The sequence below is a fragment of the Lutra lutra genome, chromosome 18, assembly GCF_902655055.1.
Source record: "Lutra lutra chromosome 18, mLutLut1.2, whole genome shotgun sequence".
Classification (NCBI taxonomy): Eukaryota; Metazoa; Chordata; class Mammalia; order Carnivora; family Mustelidae; genus Lutra; species Lutra lutra.
Window position 1 is genome coordinate 26,582,504 of NC_062295.1, and position 23,317 is coordinate 26,605,820.

General features: G+C 51.1%; 1 protein-coding gene across 1 annotated transcript in view; it reads right to left on the minus strand.

Annotated features, from left to right (window-relative positions):
- The window catches only part of GALNT17 (polypeptide N-acetylgalactosaminyltransferase 17), a 430,193-nt gene that overhangs the window by 180,403 nt on the left and 226,473 nt on the right, over positions 1–23,317 (minus strand). Inside the window, exon 5 of the mRNA XM_047714437.1 lies at positions 20,248–20,445. Within this exon, the coding sequence (XP_047570393.1) occupies positions 20,248–20,445 (198 nt within the window). The remainder of the gene's footprint in view (positions 1–20,247; positions 20,446–23,317) is intronic.

Sequence of the window (23,317 nt, forward strand, 5' to 3'; positions counted from 1 at the left end):
GAGGCAGACATCGATGACTGAAATGCAGACCACCTCCTACCCCATGAGTGACACCACTTCTTTTCCAATAACCACTACAAAAGAAGCCCTTCGTACTTAAAAAATTAAAAAAAAAAAAATCACCAGCATGCAGTTGAAGCAAGAAATTAAGAATAAAGGTTTACATTTCTAAAACTTAACCACTGGGTTATTAAAAAAAAGCTTCTAAATACTCTTCGATCAAAGAGAAAATAAAAACTGAAATTATACACTATTTAGGAAATAGTGACAAGTCTAACACTATGTATAAAAACTTATGAGCTGTGGCAAGATCTGTTCTCAGAGGAAAACACATAACATTAAATGCTTTTGCTATTAAGCAAGGCAAAAGGAAAATAAAAGAGCTGAGGTTTCAACTCAAAGGGTAGAAAGCAAGAAACCAAGGCAAAAGGGAACAGGACAGAAGAAGCTGCAGAATTCAAATATAGGGAAAGAGAGAAATCGGTACATCAGGAGCTGGTTCTCCAAAAGGCCAACTAAATAGATTATAAAATTAAATCTAATTTTAAAAGGAGTGAAAAAAAAAACATAAATGCCATTAGGACTGAGAAAAGAGCTTTGACCACACATAAAGAAGCTTTTACATGTTTTAATGATAAAGGAAGGGAAGAAATGCCAATCCAGAAAGCTTTCTGAGACAGCTGAAATCTGGTAGGGGCCAACCACTTCAAAATCCTGGAAAAGTCATCCGGGATTACTATCCAAAAAGGCACTCGACCCAGATTATGCTACAAATAAATGGTCTTTTTTTTTTTTTTGAGGAATAGAAAAATACCATGTAATGTGAAATAGCAACGAACATAAAAGAAAATGGGAAAGTTGGTCATTTTTTCCACACACGTAGAAGGCTCAGCATAAAGGCAGTAAAGTGAACACATACACACTTTGAAAACATCAGGCTAAGTGAACACAGCCAGTCACAACACACCACTTACCACGTTTGCATGAAATGTCCAGATTAGGCAAATCTATAGAGACAGAAAGGAGATCAGTGATTGCCTATGGCTATGGGGGTCAGAGGAAAATAGTGAACAATTTCTTTTAAGGGTGAAGAATTATGTACTAAAATCACAGTAATGGTTGTACAACTCTGAAGATACAAAAAACGCATTTAATTATACGTTTTAAATGGATAAAATGTATGACTGCGAATTTTATTTCAACAGGGCTGGTTTTCTTTTTTTTTAAGAAAGAACAGCATATACACAACCTAAAGGAAAAACTATATGCACGTGTCACTGATCAATTAAGTACTGAAAATTTTAACAAAAAATCCTAGTGACTAACATAGGAGAACAAAGTAGAGTTTACTCTAGGGATAAAAATATGGCCTTATTTTAGACAATCTATGAATACAATGCAAAATAGTAATAAGAGAAAAAATAATCTCACTGATAAATACCAAAAAGACATATAAAAACATTATATATGTATTTTCAAGGAAAATCTCCTACAAAATTAAAAAGTAAGTTTCCTGAACCTGACATCTTTCTCAAACAAACATCCACTATTAGTTATAATGGTAAAATCCTCAAAGCATTTCATTAAGTCTGAAATGAGATAAGGATCTGCCGGTACCATCAATATTCAATATTGCTCTGTAGGTTTCAGTGGAGGCAATAAAAAAGGTAAATACAATGAAGGGAAAGAAAAAGGCAAAACTATGTTTATTTGTTCTTAATGTGATACTCTGTCTACCTTGAAAGAAAAAGTCAACAAAAATTATTAGAACTTATAAAGACTTCAGAGATGCGGTCAGTTGTCATTTCTAATGAAAACTTTTTATCAAGGGGTGCCTGGGTGGCTCAGTCAGTTGAAGCGGCTGCCTTCAGCTCAGGTCTTGATCCCAGGGCCAAGAAAAAGTCCCATATCAGGCTCCTTGCTCATCGGGGGGCCTGCTTCTCCCTCTGCCTACCGTTCTCCTCCGTGGGCTCTCTGGCTCATGTGCTCTCTCTCTGGCAAATGAATAAATAAAATCTTTTTTTTTTTATTTATTTTTTTTAAAGCACATATTTTTTTTTAAAAGATTTTTATTTATTTATTTGTCAGAGAGAGAGGGAGAGAGAGCAAGCACAGGCAGACAGAATGGCAGGCAAAGGCAGAGGGAGAAGCAGGCTCCCTGATGAGCAAGGAGCCCGATGTGGGACTCGATCCCAGGATGCTGGGATCATGACCTGAGCCGAAGGCAGCTGCTTAACCAACTGAGCCACCCAGGCGTCCCTTTTTTTTTTTTTTTTAAAGAACACCTTTAGTTGAAATAGGGCACACATTTTTTTCAAAAGCACAAAAATCTCAAGCGTTCAGCCTTGTCAGTTAAAAAACTGAGCATACCCATTTAAGCATCATTCAAGTCAAGTCACAGACGACCACCAGTCTCCCTGAATCTCCCAGTGAGCTCCTCCAGTCCCTACTTGGGTTGCCTGCCCAACGGTAACTACTATCTATCCTGAGTACTAACCTTGCAGATTGGTGGTGCATGATTTTGAAACTTATATAAGAAGAATCAAATAGTGTATACTATTTGGGATCTGAATTCTTTGATTCAACATCATGTTTGGGAGACATGTGTGCCTTTTGTTTTGAAAAAAAAAAAACATTAATATCTTCAGGTAATCAGAGACTATATCACATTCATAAAACAAGAACTGGGTGTTATGGCAAAAGATGAGTTATAGAACCAATAGGAACACTTAAAAAATGAAAATACAAAAGCAGAAATAGAAAGTTTAGAAAATCAGATGAAGCATATTTCCCAGAATGTATAGTCAAAAGCTAAAAAACGAAAAATAGAAAGGTAAAGATTAAAACCTTAGAGAATTGGTCCAGGAGGTCTGACACTCTAAACAAGTTCCAAAAATGAAGAGCACCAAACACACCTACACACACGCGCATGCACACACAAATAAAGAGTATCAACAACAAATGTGTTCCCATTAGAAAGCTCTACCAAGCATCCCGCACAATGGATAGAAGTCAATCCCAAAGCACATCGTCAGGAAATTACAGAATATGCGGGGTAAAAAGGATTTCTAAAAAGATAATGGCAAGTCACCTTCAAAGAACCAAGGTGAAAATGGCTCTGAACGTCCCAAGAGCCGTGTTGAAAGTTAGAAGGCAGTAAAACACGGCCTTCAAAATAGGGAAGAAAAATCAGTCCAAGTGGGAAGCATGAATCCAGATATTTCTAGACAAGCCAGGACTAAAAAGTTTACCTGAAGATATGCAACACTAAAACGAAGGGGTAAGCCAAGAAAATCAAGGCATGAGATTGGAACACAGAGGACCACATCCAGGAGAGAGGGGAAGGGAAGTCTAGAATCTGTGCTATATTGCGCAGCCGATTCCACTGCAAAGGGCCAGAGCGCTCTGGAGACTCTTCCTGAATTGAGGGGGATTCAGACAAGCGGCAGACGGCCTAGGGTTGGATTAGTGATGAGTACACAGAAAACAAAGCAACCCACAGAGAAGGACGAAGTACGGGAGAATCAAAAAGCTGAGCGGGAAAGAGGAAGTAACCAAGTGTACCATGTAGATCAGCAGTAATTTACAATAATACACGTATTTTTAAGTGACCTGAACAAAATCACAGCATAATTATCGTGGGGGACAGAACGGGGATGAAAGGCACAGGCAAGTGCAGCAGGGATAGCTGTGTAGGAAGTCAAGAATCCTGCTTAAATCTCAAAAAACAAGGAGGACTAGAAGTATATTATTTGGACAGAGACAGGCAGACAGAAGGGCTTTTCGAGAGTGGAGCGTGGTCCCTCTAGGGAGCGAACAGAGCCTTCTAGAGTATGTCCCAGACTTTTAAAATGCACGTGCGCATCAATCTCATAGAAGGACCCCGTCATTTAAAATACGTAAGACCCTCATGAAACCGTCATCGTGATGATCACCGGGGACTTGATGATGAGTGATCATCCAATACTTGTATTTTTTTAATTTGTACAATGAATATTAAATTTACAAGGAACACAAAATAAAAAAAAGTATTTTTTACAACGGGATTTTCAAATTCCCCAGTCTCCTCGCCACTGTCCGCGTTCTTCTCTGCTGGGCTGGGAGACAACATGTGGATTAGAAGCAGAGCAGACAATGACTCTTCTCTCTCCCCTCCTGAATGCCCACGGACAATTACAAAGCTCTCATTTCATGGCTGTCAGCCCCTGCTCCTCCCCCGTCATATTCTTCCGGATTTGAAGTCTCTGCAATTTCAAGTTTCTTCAAGCAAGAACCCCCACTTTCCAGTGATGACGACAGGTGTCGGGGATTTCTTTCCCCGTGTGTAGTTACTTTTAAGATACCATAGGGTTTGGGGGCAGATGAGACGGATGTCCCACTTGTGTAAACATTTACAACCCTTCGAACCACCATTCTTCACTACTTTGAGGCCTGAGACTGTATTCAAAAAGACACACAAAGACTGAGGGTGGGAAGGTCAAGGTGGTCATTTGAAGTCCGGGAACGCTGTCCCAGCCACAGAAGCACATAGGTTGGCTGGAGCGGTTGAGCCATTCAGGCAAAATGATTGCATTTAAAGGTTACAGGAACTTAAAATCAGAGGTCAGCCATCGGGTGACCAGAAATCCAAAGGGAAACATGGAGCTGGGGAAAGGGGCACGGCAGGCCAGCGGAGATGTGGGACTCTGGGGTGTGATTCCAGCGCTGGCCCGGTGATGACTTCCCGGAGGAAAGGCCCGGAGGCTAGGACTCCGAGGGGATGCATCCCTGAAGTCTGGCCAAAGAAAAGCCCCCAGTCCTGGGAAGCCGGGATTCTGGGGGAGAGGACCCTGGCGGAGTGGAGGGTTTCAATGTGGAGACCCTACTCCGGGAGCCTCTTGAGCAAAATAGAGGCCTATGGGAGAGCGCTGACTGCGGGAGGGAGAGCCTCAGTGACACCTGGCGGCTCAGGATCGAGGTGGGAACACTGCTTCTCGGCTCACGTCCTGGGGGCCGGGACTGCAGCCGGGCCACCACATCAGATGCCAGGGCCCAGGACCGGAGAGAAAACAGAGTGGGGACCCAGGGGAGCTGGGAATGAACACGCAGAGGAGACACAGAGGTCTTCGCTGCCGTCCCCAGCCGTCCTCCCAGACCTGGAATGGAAGAAGAGCCTCGAGGAAGCTGTTCTTCACAAACCCTTGTTCCCTTTGCTCCAGAAGAGGCCAAACCCGCGTGCTAGAGGCGGCACTTTGAGAACCACCCCTGTGCCTCCTCCTTTGGGCTCCGTGACCTCTGCTCCCTGCTCTCAGGTGCCAGGCCGGGACTGTGGGAGGCTTCCCAGCGCCTTCACTGCCTTTTTCCGGGGGAGCTAAGCTCGGAGCCGGAGGGGCTCTCAGAGCTGGAAGGAAACCTTCTCACTCCAGTACAGCCCTGCACTGGGCGGGTGCTGAGAAGAACGAAGATGTGCTCTAAACGGAAGCCCATGGTTTTCTGCTTCCAGTCCCACGGGAAGAAGACGGGGGACAGGGAGGTGACGAGAAGGGACAAGTGCCAGTTGCAGCCCAGGGAGAAGGAGCGATGCGTTCCCCAGTGAGGCTGGCGCAGGGGCGCGGAGAGGCTTTGCCTCCATTCTCCCTGGGGGCCACGGAAGGAGCCTCCCTCACAGGTGGTCCACATGCATGTGGGACCCGCCTCATCCGAACGACCACGATGGCGCAGGGTGGCCACGGGGGGAGGGGAGGGAAGGGAAGAGGGAGGCTGAGTGGAAAGTCAGAAGAGCAGCGGGGGTCTCTCCTGAGGGCAAGATGGGCCCGCAGCTGAAGCGGGGATGAGTGGGAGAGAGAGGACCAAGCTCAGGCGCCTGCCCCCAGCATAGGCCTCGGGCCCGGAGGCGGACTCGTGCTGACCCACCGAGAGATCAGATCACAGTCAGGCTGGCTCTCGTCCCCTCCTGGGACCCTGCACACGGGAAGAAGAGACACACACAGACCCCGGGGCTTCCACTCAGCTGCCAGGGGGACGAGCCCACCCGTCCCCACCCCTGTCCCCACCCACCCACCACCTGAGACGGAGCGTTCTGTTCACAGGAGGCTGAGCATTTCCTCAGGGACAAACTGCACTCGGTAGCCCAGACCCAGCAGCAGTCCCAGACTTGGGGGTGCGCACGGATGTAGTGAGGTTCAAGAGGTATGTGCCGCTGTGCCAGTGGAGGCTTCGCTACTCCGTGCTTTTCTGTCCCGGGCAGCAGAAGGAAGCCTCCTTTGGTAAGGACTCCACAGCAGACGCCCTTTTATTATTCCCGTCCACCTCGGAGCATTTAACTGGGGCTGGGGTCAGAGGCAGGTGGAAAAATGCTCACTAATGGCCTCGCTTTGGCTTCCCTGCCTCTTGGCTCCCATGTACTTCAGAACTGCACGCGTCCGTCCCCACGGGGAGGAGTGGGGGGCAGAGGGACGTCTACGGAAGTCACAACGCCAGCTCCTGGATTCCGAGTCCTTATCCGTCTGATTCTCAGTGCAGGAGGAAGCAAACGTGCCGTCAACCTTTCTGAGAGAGGCGGAAAGATACAGAAGTAAATCCAGGAACTACACCCTGTGCAGTCCGGCCTGCGATGAAACCGGCCTCCAGTGTGAGAAGCCGCGGCTGCCAGGCTCGGCCACAGCCCACGGATGCTCCCACCGGCCGCACGTTCCGTCCCGTCTGCAGAGCCGTCTGCAGCCACCTCGTACGCCGCAGTCGGAAATCAACATTAATAGAAGAAGCTCAAGGAACGTTTCTCTCGTTTTTCCTGTAAGTTCAACTTCTTAGGAACCCGGGGGTTCACTGAACTTCACGCACGTAAGTCAAACTCCAAAATACTGACTTGTACATCCTACCAGGTCCAGAAAGGACCGCCGTGCAGGGAAGCTTTCCCAGACTGCAGACGCTGCCCGATCTCAAAAGGCTTTGAAGGGGTCGCTCTCCATCACACGCTACTCCTACTGATACTGTCCCTAATGGCCCAGACAGCACGTCACCGCCTCTCTGTGGCTGTGAGGATGTGAGACCGAGCAGTTTACTGACGCAGCTTCTTGGGGGAAAAGGAAGCCCGTTGCCCCTGACTTTCGATGTGCGTTGGTTGCAAAAGCTATTTTTAGAGCCCCGCGGGAGCCAAACCGGCGACGACTCTGACCTAAAATCCAGAGAGAGATTGCAAAGCGTCAACCTGAACTTCCCTGCTTTGGGAAAGTCTGGGGTGAACTGCAGCCACGGAAACCGGGCACGGTCCACGGGATGAGGAATACCCGCATGCCCACGAGTTAAGAGCAAACCGCCGTGTGTGTGTGTGCTGAACCTGGCCAGCGGGATGGACCTGGACAGATGAACCTGGCCAGCGGGATGGACCTGGACAGATGAACCTGGCCAGCGGGATGGACCTGGACAGATGAACCTGGCCAGCGGGATGGACCTGGACAGATGAACCTGGCCAGCGGGATGGACCTGGACAGATGAACCTGGCCAGCGGGATGGACCTGGACAGATGAACCTGGCCAGCGGGATGGACCTGGACAGATGAACCTGGCCAGCGGGATGGAACTGGACAGATGAACCTGGCCAGCGGGATGGACCTGGACAGATGAACCTGGCCAGCGGGATGGACCTGGACAGATGAACCTGGCCAGCGGGATGGACCTGGACAGATGAACCTGGCCAGCGGGATGGAACTGGACAGATGAACCTGGCCAGCGGGATGGACCTGGACAGATGAACCTGGCCAGCGGGATGGACCTGGCAGAGAAGCACACCACAGGCTCTACTCTCACTGCTGATGGTTAATTTCCTGGGCTCTCACGTAAGACTCTATTTGCTTTCTCCACAGTATAAGAGAAATAAAACGGTCACATGTCCCTGTATTTCCATAAAAGAGAGGAGGAAGTGGAGAGGGGCTCAGCTCCAAACTGAGCCGGAAATGGGACAAACGCTGCACGTCTGGGAAAGCCGGGCGGAGCTGATCTGCGGTGGAGGACGGTGAGTCCGGCGGTGCTAGCGGGGAGCGGCCAACGGCGAAGGCCGGCAGGGCTTGCGACAAGTTACGACCTGTATCTGGGGCACCGTATCCAGAAGGTGCCCTAAAAACGACAGGGAGCAATGGGGTGCCGTGGACGCAACGGCCAGTGTTCCAAACTCCGCCATAGAGAAAGCCAAGGGGCAGCTGGGAATAGAGGGAGAAAGGGCATTTTCTGCTCCAAACTCAGTCAAGTCTCCTGGAGCTGCTTTTTGGGCTCTGAAGATGGAGTGGAGAAAAGACAAGGCGGAGAAGGGCAGGAGAAGGAAAACATACGCAAGCCTGGACGACAGCACATTCTGGAATCGTCTAGAAGAGGGGCCCTACTGGGAGCCTGCCCCTCCCCACCCCTTCCGCAATCACACCCACCCAGCTCCAACCGCTAAGGAATCCGAGGCCTTGCCAGATCCGTTTGGCAGGATTAATGGCACCGCTGCTCCCGATTCATGTCCAGCAATAACTCAGGACGCGGGCATTTAACTCAGAGGCAAAGTATCTTCTATTTTTAAAACCTTTCATTTAAAAGGAAACTTGTCTGCTGTTTGGCAGCCCAGAACGCCGAGCCTCTTCGGAAGCGAGGAAGAGAACCTTCCCCGAATTACTCAGAGTTACCTACTCGCCGCTCTGTCATCGCACATGCTGGCCAACGGAGGCAGGTGTCTGCCTGTCCTCGCCGAGAACGGCTGCCCTGCGAGCCTTGCTCTGGCTCCGGCACCGCCTGGGAACTCTGCTTCCAAGAGAACGGCATCCTGCACTGGTATCAGGGTGTCACGCGAAAAGAAAGACTCATCTACCCAGGCTGGTGATGCAGGTACAGAAGGGGTGTCAAGAAATACCATTTATTTCACCCAAAAGTGGTCTGTTCACCAATGTGTAAGCACGCTTTTGTTTTATAATGACAGCCTCCTGATGGGACTGACAGGAGGACTGTGGGCCTCTCCTTTCTCTGGGCAAATGCCCTTTTGTTAGAATTGCCACTTCCTCGTTGGCATTCGGCGTTCTGCTCCGTAGGCAGGAGGCAGGGGAGGGCTAATCCAGCGATCAGGTGATCTGCCCTGATCATGCAGAGTTGGAGGAATGGACCCAACATGCAGACGAGGGTTGTAGGGCCCCTACAGGGAGAAGCAGGCTTGCCACCGCAGAACACAGAAGAGCCCTAATAACAACACCTACAATGAGCATTTTTAAGCAGTTTGTGTGTCTTCATCTTCACGACAATCCTACAAAATCGATTACTGTCCTCATGGACAGGTGAGGGATCTGATGCACAGAGAGGTCAAGTGGCTTGTCCCTGTTCTTGCAGAATGGGTCTGGGGCACATCTACCCCTTTTACAGAGAAGTAAACTGAGGCTCAAAGGCAGTGGTCAAATCTGATCCCAAAACAGGCCGTGGCAATGTTCTCTCTCTCCCATCATGCTGCAGACACACGGAGCGGTTGAGAAGTGCTTGCTCCCAGCTTTTTAAGCTTTTTTTTAAGATTTTATTTACTTGGCAGAGAGAGAGAGAGAGCACATGAGCATGAGGAGTGACGGGGGAGAGGGAGAAGCAGGCTCCCCGCTGAGCAAGGAGCCTGATGCCGGGCTCGATCCCAGGACTCTGGGATCATGACCTGAGCCAAAGACAGGCGCTTAACGACGGAGCCAGCCAGGAGCCCCATCCCAGCTTGGAGCACCGTGAAAAGGCAGCAGTCAGCAGTGGACGGCCATACAGAGCAGACACAGGCCATGCTGTGTCTCCAGGTGGGCTGGACCTGCTACTTTCCCAGAAGTGACAAACGTGAGGATGGCACTGCTTCAAGGTCCTGGACAACCGTGATCACTACGAGGCGTTCTTCCCAGTTAACTGTCTGACCCAACATCAAATGCTTCAGAGGAGTGGACGCGGCTTCCACTGGACACTCTCACAAAGGACAGAAAAGCAAGAACGCATTCATTCCTTCTCCGGTGGTCATTCTCATTCACTGAGTTCTCACTTGGGGTCTCAAAAATGTGCAAATATGAAAAAGTTGAAAAGGACTGAAACATAAGTAGAGAAGCCTCTACCCTGCTTAGAAGAGAGTTCCATACACGACAGGAATGAATGCTCATGAGGGAGAGAGGGGAAAACACTGCACGCGGAGTCCGCCCCACCCCTGATCCTACTCATAACAATTCTTCCTCCAAAGGGAGAAGAAACCCCATGGTTGACAAGTAATGACCAAACCGACACCTTCTACCAACGGGGCTCCTCCAGGGCTGTCCCCTGAAGAAAGCAAGCGGAGTTTTGTGGAGGGCTATTTTTAACTATAAATTGCCTCACGTCTTGGGTCTCTGGTAAAACTATTTACTGAGCCTCATTTTCTACAACACCTCCTGCCTGATCTTCAGAGTTTACAGTGAGTGCTTTTCCTCTGAAGGACCAAAAGCTTTGTTATGGAAATTTCCTACTCCTGGAACAATACACCTTTCCGTGCTGGGTATGGTACGTGGCTAAGAAGATGAAAAGCTCATTCACACAGAGGACGAGCGACCTGCCTAAGGACATAGACCCTGTCCGTAGCAAAATCAACCCGGTCACTCCTCTGTCACTGGACAGGCACAAGGCAGGAGAAGAAGGTGAAGCTTTTCCATTGTGATTTTTCTCTTCCTGAACTGGGACAGACTTCAGTTGGCCCCTGAGCTAGATTCCTTTCCAGACTCTCCTTTCCTAGACCCAGAGGCAAGTGCAAACCACTGTGGTCTTCAGTCTGTCCTTCCCCACACGCTGCAGGTGGCCAGCATCAGAGGCACAGCCCACGGTGGCCAGGAAGACCTGACTCGGACTCTGGGTGATGGTCAGCTTCACCCAATCTCCGCTTGTAACTCCACCATGACGTTCTGCTGCTCTGGGATTTGCCCCAGTTTAATCAGCTGCGTACTCTGTGTTGTCCAGCCGTGTCCCTCCAAAGGGGACCACACAAGACTAGGAGCCAAGAATTAATACCCAACTGTCTTCATCTCGTTGCAAGATTGGCCATCTGCGGATGGCCATCGGCTCCGAAGATAGAACTCACATTCCACGCGATGCATCTATTTAAAGTGCACAATTCCACAGTGTTCGGTATGTTCACGGAGTTGTGCAATCATCACCAAGATCATTTTTGGAACATTTTTATCACTCCCCCAAAAAGCCTCGTGCTCATCAGCATCCCTCCTCTCCCTGCCCCTTCCCCAGGCTAAGACAACTGCTCTTCTATTTGTCTCTCCGATCAGTGTTTCATCCCTCTACCTCGTTCAACCACTGGGCAGACTCTGGGCTCCTCTGTTTGGTTTTGAGAACTCTCCGTAAAGTGGACTTCCTGTTCTGATCCACTTGGTCTGGAATCTCTCCTCTCGTTTTTTTTTTTTTTGTTTTTTTTTTTTTTAAAGATTTTATTTATTTATTTGACAGAGATCACAAGTAGGCAGAGAGGCAGGCAGAGAGAGAGGGGGAAGCAGGCTCCCTGCCGAGCAGAGAGCCCGATGTGGGGCTCCATCCCAGGACCCTGGGATCATGACCTGAGCCGAAGGCAGAGGCTTTAACCCACTGAGCCACCCAGGAGCCCCTCTCCTCTCATTTTTAATGCACATTCCCTACCCTCAGCCTCCTCACCACACCCTAAATCCCTCAACCTCTGGGTGTCCTAAATGATTAATTCTGTGGACTTGGGTCGCCCCAACCCTGCACGTTCTAAAGAAAGAACTAGCCTGGCCAGGGCCCAGGAAGATGACCGATAGGCCCTTGAGGTCTCCTGCCTGCTTAGAGTGTCTTGCAGGCCTGAGGCCCTGGACCACGCTAGTTTAAGCTCTGGGTGAGGGGAGGTGGAGACTGCACGGTCAAGGCCAGTCACCAGGCACTCCATGCCTCCATGATTGACCTCCACTAAAAACCGGGGATGCCAAGGCTCAGGAGAGCTTCCCTGGTTGGCCATGCTTCGTACCTGCTGTTCAGTATCACTGCCGGGACATGAGGTACTGTCTGTGCAGCCCCACGGGAGAGGACAGCCCAAACCTCACACCTGGTTTCTCCTGGACTCTGTCCTATGCATCTTTTTCCTTTCCTGATTTTCATCTGTACCTTTCTACTCTAACAACTTGGTAACGGGAAGCATGACTGATTTCGGAGTTTTGTGAGTCCTTCTAGTGAATCATCATCACACCTGAGGGCAGTCTGGGGACCCCAAACACACTCATTTTTCACTCCTAGCCCTCTAACTGTGCTGTCTCCCACATACTATGTCAGCCTGCAAGGCCCAGAAAGTCCCATCTTTTCCAAGAGAGACAGCACCATGGGGAAGAGTGCAGACTCTGGGCGACGTGATTGGCCTCCTAGCTTCCTCTCCCATAAGCCTGTGACCCTGAGTAAAGTGCTCGCCCCGTCTGTGAAATGGAGACCATGATGATACTCACTTCCAAGGGCATCAGATGTAAATGGATTTGCAATGTGTACAGCATCAGATTAAAACCCGCCACATGGAAAATTCCAACATTAATTATGGTTTTTATGAGCTCTCCCATCCGCTCCACTCACAAAGTTAACCCCCCTCCCGTCAAGCCACACTTCCCTGCGCTTAAATGCAACTGTGCCCACTTGGGTCCCGGGTCTCCAACCAGCCCAGGACCTCCTTTGGGAGGATCACGTCTTTCACCGACCCTGTCCCCCAAAAGTTCCTACAAGGCTGAGCACAGAACTGGTTCCTAGAATATGTTTGCTGATGCCTAGGGAAGAGATCTCTGTTTAAAAGTCTAGAAAAATCAGGTTTTTCATGTAAGGATTTCCCTTTGTGTAAGCCAGTGATATTCCCCTAGGATAGGGGGAAAAACCCTTCTCCATTATATACATTTGTGTATAGAATCTGAGACACCAGCAGCCACACACATCCAGAACAGCCCTTTCAACTAACAGCCTCTAATGGCTCCTGTACCTTATAATTATATGTTAAAATTATATGTTGGATTTAGGATGGCTAATTATTAATCATCCGCCTGAATTAGTTATTAATGAGTAATGCCACTAATTACAGGGTCACCTAACGCGGAGCCGGCAGACACCCCCAGCGCCTCACAGAAGACGCCTAGTTCAACTGCAGACAGTCCCCAGAAGCAGCACCCTGGAAAATGTCCCATTTCTGGTGCCACCGGAGACCCCAGCCTCCTGGTAAAACTCTCAGATTTTACAGCTGGAAAGGTAAAACTCACGGGATTTTACAGCTGGAAAGAACTGGAAAGATCAGCAATAGCCACGCTGTGAGCTCCACACCTCTCTGAAGGCTGCTGAGCTCAGTGAGGTTTCCATGAATTCAAGATGCACCCAACCTGGGTGCCTCCAGGCTGTGTAGACTAGATCCCCTTCCTGCTCCTAGTTTCCAGCTATGAGGACATAATGTTACAAATCATAAAATTTGAGTTCGCATCCACGTACAACTGAATCCATAACAGTTCTTTTCTCAAGGAATTCTCACGGGAGATTTGTTGAATGTTCCCAGATCCTCCAAACCGCCGTCAAGATGCCTTTGTCCTTGGTCGGCTCACCCCTCTTTTTCCTTCTGGAAAAGATTCCAGACCTTTATCACTTTCCCATAACCTCCCATGCAAAGGCCTAGCTCCCACTCTGAAGGGCGACTTCTCCTCCTCTTTCCCAAAGAGAACGTGGGTCATAAACCATGAGCTCTCTCCTCCTGCTCTTCAAGACCAAACCACCATCTGTGTTCATGGCCTGACCTCGTCCCCGAACTCCGGGGTCCTTCGCTCCCAACCAGCCCCCTCCCTCCTTCCTGTGTCTCCAGACCTTCCCTCTCTTTGCACCGTGCCCTCAACTGTACGCAGTGTTTAAACGACAGTCTTCCTGTCCTCACCTGGGAAGAGGACGTCCACGCAACGACGACAAAGTCAGGGAGATCAGGCAGGAGTTTCAAAGTCTGAAGCTGAGAAGCAGCTGGTAAGGGAGTGGCCTGCAGGGGACAATGTGTGCGGAGAGCTCCCCTGGGGCGAGGTGCTCCCTGGAGCAGGGGGTCTTACCATCTGACCCAAGCCTGACGGCCAGTGCTCCTGGCAGCAGAAAAACACCCTCACTCCTCCCTGCCGCAGTGTTAGGGAAAGTGGCCGGTGAAGTGGAGCGGAGCCTGGGTAGACGGGGCGTCACCTCTCGGTGTGTGACTCCTGGGACGCAGACACGGAATCCAGAGCAAATGTTGACCCGTGACCACATTCAAAAGGGCCATTATTAAAGCTCAGTATAGAAAAGGAGTGAACTACTCACTCCCATTACAACACAGATGAACCTCGCAAACCCTGGGTGATGTCAAAGAAGCCAAACACAAGCCCCGTTACTGTAGGGATCCGCGCGCACAAACCGTCCGGAACAGGACATCCAGAGACAGACAGCGGCGCGGCGGGGGTGGGGGAGGGTGGCGTGGGGAGGAGGGAGGGGATGACTGTCTACTGGGGAAGGAATTGGACAGGAAGTGCTGATGGGTGCACGGGAGTGTGAGTGCACGAAACAGCACTGAATTCTACACCATAAAATGGTTAACATGTAAAATTTGTGTCACGTGCACTTTACCACCTTAAATAAAATCGTCAACAAAACAGAAAAAAAGGAATGCCGAAAATCGTTCCTAGAAGACACAGAAACCATGTACGTGTCCATCGGTGGGTGAACTGGACCGGGAAGACGTGACGTATCTGAGAAGGAAGAAAATCCCGCAGTTTGCAACAACAGGGATGGACCTCGAGGGCGGCCTGCCCAGTGTCGGTCGTCAGGCGGAGAAACACGAGTATGGAGTGACTGCTCCCGCCTACGGCCTCTACGGACGCCAGACTCGTAAGGGAGCAGAGATCAGCACGGCGGGGGCTGCGGGCCGGGGCTGGGGGAAGTGGGAAGGGGCTGGTCCCAGAGCACAGACTTCCAATTTCAAGACGGGGAAGTTCCGGAGATCTGCCGGACAGCACGGTGACGGCGCTTATTAGTAACCTACTGTGTGCTCGAAGTCAGCGAGGGAAGAGATCGGAGGGCGCCCACCCTTTCGAAGACAGTGATTTTGTACGTGACTTGACCGTGGCAGCCATTTTTGCACCGGAACGCGTCTGCACTAAGTACACGCTGTTCTTACTTGTCAGTCCTCGCCCAGGAAAGCTTGAACAAAGTAAGTGCTTAAAATGCACGTGTAAATTAATGAATTAACCACCTGGAAATAAAAGCAGCTCTGCAGTACAGGGACCCCAGCACTTAGAGGGTGCAGGGCGGACGCTAAGCCAGAGGCGGAGGGAGCACGGGAAGAGGCCCAAGGAGGGAGGGTCCCTGCCGCCTTGATAAAACAGGATCAGGATCGAGGCTCAGATTCCCCCAGCCCTGCACTGGGCAACAGGAAGATCCTTCCTCCCACACCTCCCGCAGGACAGAGGAGTGAGCAACATACCACTCCCCTACTGCAAAGGGTCAGCGAGGGACAGGAGGACATCTTATTCGGCACGGAGCCCAATACAGGGCTTGAACTCACCACCCTGAGATCAAGACCTGAGCTGAGATCAGGCGTCAGACGCCTAACCGACTGAGCCACCCAGGTGCCCTGGAGAGTTCTTAATTTCAAGGAGGTTCAAGTTTTTATAATGACAGGAGATGGGACAATTTCCATAATGGACTGAGGCTGATGTGTGACTTAAAGTGGCCCTAGGACTTGCCTAACCCAAGAGTGATAAGAAACGTCACGAGGTCTACCGGGGTTTCCATCAGGGCAGGAGAAGGCTCACGGCACCGAGAAGGAGGAAACCGAGACAGCGGGGTTTGATCATTACACCCAGGAGTTCTGCTCACTCGGCGCCCTGGGGTGCACGCTCAGTCTCTCCCATTCCTAAAAACACATCATCTGATCTCTCCTTACCCTCTTCCGTAGCTTCCACCCTCCCCGCTCCGAGTCCAGGCTGCCCCAAACACCTCATTTGCTTTCCCCATGTCTTCATGCTCCATCCGTCCCTCCACACACTGCCAGCTGGCTTCGGACCCTAACGCTCCCTTAAAACGGTTTCAGCAAGGCCATGAGGGGCTGATCCCTTAAACCCAGTGGTGCTCCAGGTCTTCCTGTTATTAAATCTCTTACTCCCCGATTGTCCTCATACATCTCCGATCATTCACGAAGACTTGTCAGTCTCCCTTACGAAGGCTCCCTCCACCCCAGAAATATTCGGGCTCTCCTTGTCTTTCTCTAAAGGACCTCTGGGCACTGTCACTCTCTAATTGCTAGGACGGATGGCTCTTCAGAGCCTCAAATGTCACTCACCCATTCGGTCATTCACTAAAGATTCTCAGCAGACAACTAAGTGCCGGGTAGTAGGTGAGCATGGGGTCCACAGAGGTGACCCAGCCACACTCCTGGCTCCATAGGTCTACGGTCTGGTGGGCGATAAAGATGGTAGAGAGAGGCTCCCTGACTGGGAGAGGCAAGTAGGAACGCAGCACTGGTTCGTAACAGGAGCCCTGTGAATCATTCGGGCCTCACGAACTTTATGAAATTATATGAAAACTTCTGTCCAGTAGGACAAGTTCAGGGTTGATACGATCTATGCCTTTCATTAGCTTAGGCAAGAGGTCCTTGACTCAGAAACATTACCAATGTGACCCTGGACATGGTGTCACTCTGGAGAAAAGTCAGGGCTTAAACAAAGATGTGAGACCCTGCTCTGCGAGGCGAGAGCTGGGCCGGGGCCCTCAGTCCTTCCCTGAAGAGTCCCAGCAGCAGAGGACAGTGACACATAGTGGAGGCCACGGGGACCTCGTGCGGCTTAATTCAAGCTCCGGAAAACCTAACTGTGCTTCTCCTGCGGATCCGAGTAACCCTTCCCCAAATGCCCCAGTCCCACTGTCACACCACACAGCGCAGGTGTCCAGCCTCCCAGTGTGAGAAGCAGGGATACGGCTGTCCTGGGAATGACACAGGTCTCATGCACAGCTTCGAAAAAGAGGGATTTGGGAGCCAATATTTAGAAGTCAGGAGACTTCATGGAAAGATCTGGATTTGTGTGTTCTCTTCAAAGTCTGAGGACCCAGCAAAGGCCAGCCCTGGGTCCCCGCCCCCATGCTAGCACAGTCCCCTGGGGCTGGGAGCAGCTGCCTTCTTGTGGGGGGGGGCAATGCATTTTTCATCCCCCACGCCCCACCCCCATACCCAGACTCTGCTCTCCTTCATGGCACCGGGCCACTCTCTGCTCTAGTGGCTCTGGTGGAGACAAAGAAGGGCAGAGAAAAAATGGAAAACCGTGGAAATAAACCATTTACCAGGCAGGAGAAAAAGTACCTATAGAGGAAGAAAAGGGAAAAAAGTAAAACAGAAAAGGTACACATTTTCCTCTTTTTTAAAGATATAAATTTTCTTAATGCAAAATCTCCTATATTATGTTGTCACCTGGGAAGACTCAGCATCTACGGCTTCATCCAGCTGAGGGCCATGTGGATTGTGAAATGCTCTCCCCACCCCATCCTTCCCCAAAATAAAACCATTGCTATTGAAGCACTAGGATCACCGTGGGGAAGTAGAAACGACCATGTCCTCACATTCAAGAAATCCTAGTGTATCTGCACGGTACCATCAGAAGGGCCATAAACCTCTGTCCTACAATTAAATAGCTCCATCCACCATTAACAAATTACGCATTTCGTCAGTTATGATACATTAAGAAGAGATCGCTAGTATTTGATTCTGTTTTGTACCTCCGAGATACATGTAATATTAATGACTCATGATCACAACTCTGTTTTCTTGAGTCTTTTTAGAGCACGTATTAATCATCTGCTAATATTACCGTAACTCATAAAATACAAGCCACATTTTCGCATGGTGCCTTTCATATGTAGGAATAGTGGTTTTCTGGGTACCTGACAGCACGGCACTGTTCCCACTGCTTTGCCTCTGGGGTTAACACCGCGTCACAGCCCTGTTCCCGTATCCGTGGCAGCAGCGGTCAGGGAGGAAGTACTATGTCTGTTCAGCCCAGCAGTGTTGAGTTCATCCATGTTGTTCTGCACCCGACCCCACAACGCTTTCCATCTTGCAAAACCGAAACTCTGCACTGTCAGATAACACGCCCCACACCTCTCTTCTCCCAGCACCTGACGACCGCCAATCCTCCATCTCCGTAAATCTGGCCATGCTAGGCACCTCATGTGAGTGGAGCCATACAGGATTTGGCTTTGGTAACTGGTTTATTTCACTTAATGTGACGTCCCCAAGGTTCACCCATGCTGAAGCTTATGTGGGAACCTCCTACCCTTTTTAGGGCTGAATGATATTCCGTTGCATGTACACCCCACGTTTTATCCCCCATCCTCCGTCGGTGGACGCTTGGGTCACCTGCACCCTCCAGCTGTTGTGAATTAATGCTGCCAGGAACACAGGTGTGCAACTATCTCTCTGAGAGCCTGCTTTCAACTCTTTCGGGTACGTACCCAGATGTGACACTGCTGGATCACATGGTAATTCTATTTTTTAGAAATTCTTGAGGAACTATTGTACCGTTTTTCTCTGGCGGCTGCATGATTTGGTATTTCTACAAGCCGTGCTCGAGGGTTCCGATTTCTCCATCCTTGCCAACACTTGTTCGTCTCTGCTCGTTTGTTTGTTGGACAGCAGCACCCTAATGGGTGTGAGGGGCAGCCCGCCCGTTACATTCAAATTCCCCAAAGGTCATGTTTGCTCCCAGGTGACACCTTACTGACGAGTGTACATATTTGCAAGGAGCCAGGGGTGTGGCCCTACAGCACGGCACTGAACATTGAGACTGGGATGGAAACTGAGTCACAGGACCTCTCTGGTGCAGGAAGTTATAGGCCCAAAACATCACCTTCCTTGTCGCACAGATGCGCCCAGGGCAGCCCTACTCTAAAGCGATTAGGTCCTCAGCTCTCAGTTTGGGCAGGAAAATAAGAGAACACGAGGCATCTTTGTTGTTTAAAATGTGACAACTATGAACTTCAGAACTACCTGTCGGAAGTCCTCATCCTACCCCACAACTCCTTCTTGCCACCCTCCTTTAGATCAACAGACACTGCTCGGAAACCAGGCCGAGGCAGGAAAACGTCTCCCGCCTCTCCTAACTGAAGACAGAGCCCTGAAGGTCTGAAGGCACTTGGGCCCTTCAGCAAAAGTCACAGAAGTACCGAATGACGCAGGTCTGAGCTTGGTTACAAACAGCCTCTGTGGCAGGCTGAACAACGCTCCCTCCCCTCCAAAAAATCCACATCCTAATCTCCGGAACCTGTAAATGTTACCTTACGTGGGAAAAAGGACTTTGTAGGTGAGGTTTTTCTGTGAGCTAGAGAATTACCTTCGCTTATGCACATGGACCGTCAAGGTCATCACGAGGGCGCGTCGCAGGGAAGCAAGAACATCAGAGGGAGCAGAAGGGCGTGTGATGGAGGAAGAGGAGGAAGGAGGGAAATGATGGAGCCACAAACCCAGGAACGAGGACTTCCAGAAGTTGGAAAAGGCATGGAAATGGATTCTCCCCTCCAGCCTCCAGGAGAAACCCCTCCACCGAGCACACCTTGCACTTAGCTCTGGAAAGCTCCCTCCGGACCTCTGACCTCCGGAACGAAGCGAGTACACCTGTGTGGTTTCCGGCCACCACGCCGGTAGTGCTTTGTCACAGCAGCCGTGGGAGGACGGCGTCACCGTCAACCCACTTTACTCCACACCCCTTAAGTGAGAGCTTCCTGGCTGGCGCGCTCTGGGGTACCGGTCCCCCTCATCTCTGCGGGCAGCAGGGTGGGACGGGCACGAGTCAGACAGAGCTGCACAAAGGCCCTCCAGGTGCTCTCCGGGGTCACAAAAATATGGTTTTCTCCATGTTCCCGTAGCACAAAAAGGGGAGGGAGGGCTGCAGGTATGAAAGAGCCATGGGAATGACCGCACCGCAAACGTCACAGGCCAAGCTCTTGAACACAGACCATCAGACAGGAGGATGGGTGAAAGGCGGCGGACATTCCCGTCATTTCGATCTTTCCGTATCACCGCTTGATAAGCTGCACCTGAAACCTTTAGCTAAAGACAAAGGCAAAATGGTGCGTCTTCCTCAGCAAGAAAGCCCTCACAGAAAGACACCGTCAAGTCCCAAAGTGGCTTCTGCCCACTGCTGGCCGCCCCGGGCGGCTCCTCCTACACTCCCTCCCTCCCTCGGGTTCCCGTGTCCCCGGGGTCTAGGGACGCAACAGCCTCTGGAGCGGCTGCACCGACCTGATGGGGAGAGACGGGTCCCCGGCGTCCCACCAGTCTTTCGGGGGGCTGATGTACATGCACCACAGCTCCCAGCTGTAGCCGTGGGCCGAGTTCTCGTACCGCTGCACCTCAAACGTGTCCTGTTTGATGTTGTCGATGGACGGGAGGATCACTCGCTTCCGGTTCTCCTGGATCCGGGACAGAACCGGCTCGGCCCTGAAACACAGGGAAGGAGAAGTAAAATCTCGCTCCTGCGGCACGCCCAACCCCCCACTGGCACGGACCCCCACCCCACGTGGAATGCACAGAAGTGATCTATAGCGAAGGTGGCGGCCCTGGGCAGGCTGGGGCTCAGGTGGAAACTGAGGCGTATGAGCGACCTGCCCGGGAGTGGACGGTGCCCTTGGGAGCGTGCTCTGGAAGGCGGTGCAGTGTGGCCACGCCCTGGCCCCTGGGGTATCATACGGTGCTGTCACCTAGGCCCGAGAGACCCAGAGCAAGAATTCAGAACGTGGGGGCCTCTCCCCACGAACGCCCCAGGCCTGTGCGTTGCGCTGACAGCACAGGCCGAGGCGAGCCCGCCGGACTCCACACGGTTCACCCGCCACACCGCACTCAGGCTTCCCAGTTCTGCCATTTCCCTCCGGCAGGGGTTGAAGTCTCGTGTTTCTTCTGCAGGAGCTGAATTTTCTCTCCCAAAATGGGTCACTTCTGCCCTTGATGGCCTGGTTTTAATAAGCGTCTCACTAGCTTCTCGGTGTGTGTGACTGTTTCAGTTGTTTTAATTGATTATTTAATTGATTTCTTAAAAGGGATCTAATTGAATTGGTTAGCAGTGGCAGGAGAGAACTAATTAAATGCAAAGGCAGGCAGAGTCCTGCCTCCCAGCCAGCCCGGCCCCTCAGGGCTGCAGCGGGAGACGGGCAGGGACCTGGCTCGAGGTTCAAGGTGCAGCCCTGCCCACTCAGGAGAAAGCGGATGGTCAGGCTCCCCCACCAGTGCGTGTCTCCCAGGCAGACGTAGGCAAGGACAGTTCCCAGATCCAAGAAGGCAAAGATGGCTCTCGCAAGCCAGGGCATCCATCTCCCTGCTTAGAACAGAGCTCCCGCTTTGGAAAAGAGTCAAGTGAAAATACCGTTCCTCTGCATTATTTGGAAGAATAATGAGAACACTCGGCCTGCCTCCCATCTCTTTTCATTTCCAGCTATGGAATTACCTGTTGGCTCATCTCATCTTTCTATTTAAAACGTGCAATAAAACATGCCCTGGGCCATTTACTGCCTCCAGTGCTTTTGCACACACCATACAGACTGAAGCCAAGTGGGACTGACTCGCCGGGGCTTCGAGACACGCTTCAGAGCTTCACCCCTCCAAGCACCTGCTCCTGTGGTTCTCCTCCTGGGAGGAACGCCCTTGGCCAGTGGCAGGAAGTCTAGTTACCTATGGAGTCTTACCAGATCAAGTGCCACCTCTCCCAGGAAGCCTTCCATGATTTCTCCTGGTAGGAAGGCTCTGTCCTTCCTCTCAGCTCTTGGACCATCTTCTCCATCTCATCAGGTCACCCTGACTATACCTTGCCTTTGCTACTGTTAGAACACACACTGTTTTTCTGCACGAGCTAATGGCAGCGGATACATACAGGCCACTTACTACACGCCAGGCACCATTCTAAGCATCCCCCAGGAGCCAGGGCGACTCATGTAAACCTCACAAAGGTTCCAGGAGGTAGACAGTACGATCAGCATCAGACAAATGAGGTTACGTGGCTTGCCCCAGGCCACACGGCCGGTGGCAGAGCCGGGGTTTCTGACCTAGATGGCCTGGCTTCGCGCCCTGCCCATAAGCTCCACCGTGTCCTTGACCAGGTGGGGACCAGGCTCCCCCCGCCGGTCTAGCGGCTGCAGAGAAGCGATCCATCCCCTGCCACTGTGCTGAGCTTCCGAGCTCGGGGGCAGGAGGCTTTGTTCCACCAACACTTCTGCTGCTGCGGGGCAACCTCCCAGTGTGCGGGGAAAGGTACACCTGCTCCCAGTTACTCACAGCCCACCCCAGGGACACCGCACCTTCCGCTGGGAGGCTGGCCGTGCTTGCCGCAGCACGGCATGCTCCCTCCCGCAGCCCGTCATCTGGGACCGGCTCTGGACAACAGGGTCTGAGCAGAACAGACGATGTCACATCCAAGCAGAAACCCGCAGAACCACGACAACGGGGTGTCCTCGGCAGAGCTCTGCTTCCCCTCGCTTCAGACTGAGAGACAGGACACGTGTCTCCCATTTCGATACTGAGCTGTTTGTCACTTTCAAATGGTCCGCGTCCTGCCATCTGCCGGCGTCTTCAGGGGAAGATCCGAGCCGGGACGCAGGCTCCGAGCCCCAGGGACTCGCTGACCGCCTCTGGGGGACCCGCCGCGCTCACTCGCTCACCCACCTCACTGACACTGACTGCTCTGGCTGAGAAACACCCACCACCTAATCCCGTTCTTACGTAACAGCATGACTCTCTGACGTTCCCCAGACCCACAGCCTGTAGCTAACACGCCTGGATTTGAAACCCAGGGAGAACCGTAGCCCATCGAGGCCACGAATAGGACTTCATCAAATCAATAGGTGAAAACAGCCTCACTTTAGCAATGATCAGATTGCTCATCTACAGACTGGTTTTTGTTTTCTTTTTTTTTATTAATTTGGGTTTTCCCAAAGTGGCTGTCTTCATACTGCTTATTAGCCCGTGACCAGGGTAGACGTATGCGGCCCGACCCCCACCCCTCGAGCAATTCTTGTTTCATACAACACGGTTAACAGCTTAAGGCATTTTACTACAAGTGTCCACGAGTCCTGAGTCAAATCTCTACTCCCTTCACAATCAAGTACATTGGCATATAAAATACAAGGCTTCACGACTCCTTTCCCACATGGTCTCTTATGGCTGGATTTCCATTTTATGTACATGGGACGACAGCCTAAAGGCTGTTAAATGTCAGTGCTCCCTTCCAGGAAGGGAGAACAAATTCCAATTCTTTAAACAAAAAGGACAGAGTCTCAGAAGGACTTTCCTAAGTGACCACGTGTGTAACCTGTACGAAGTTAAG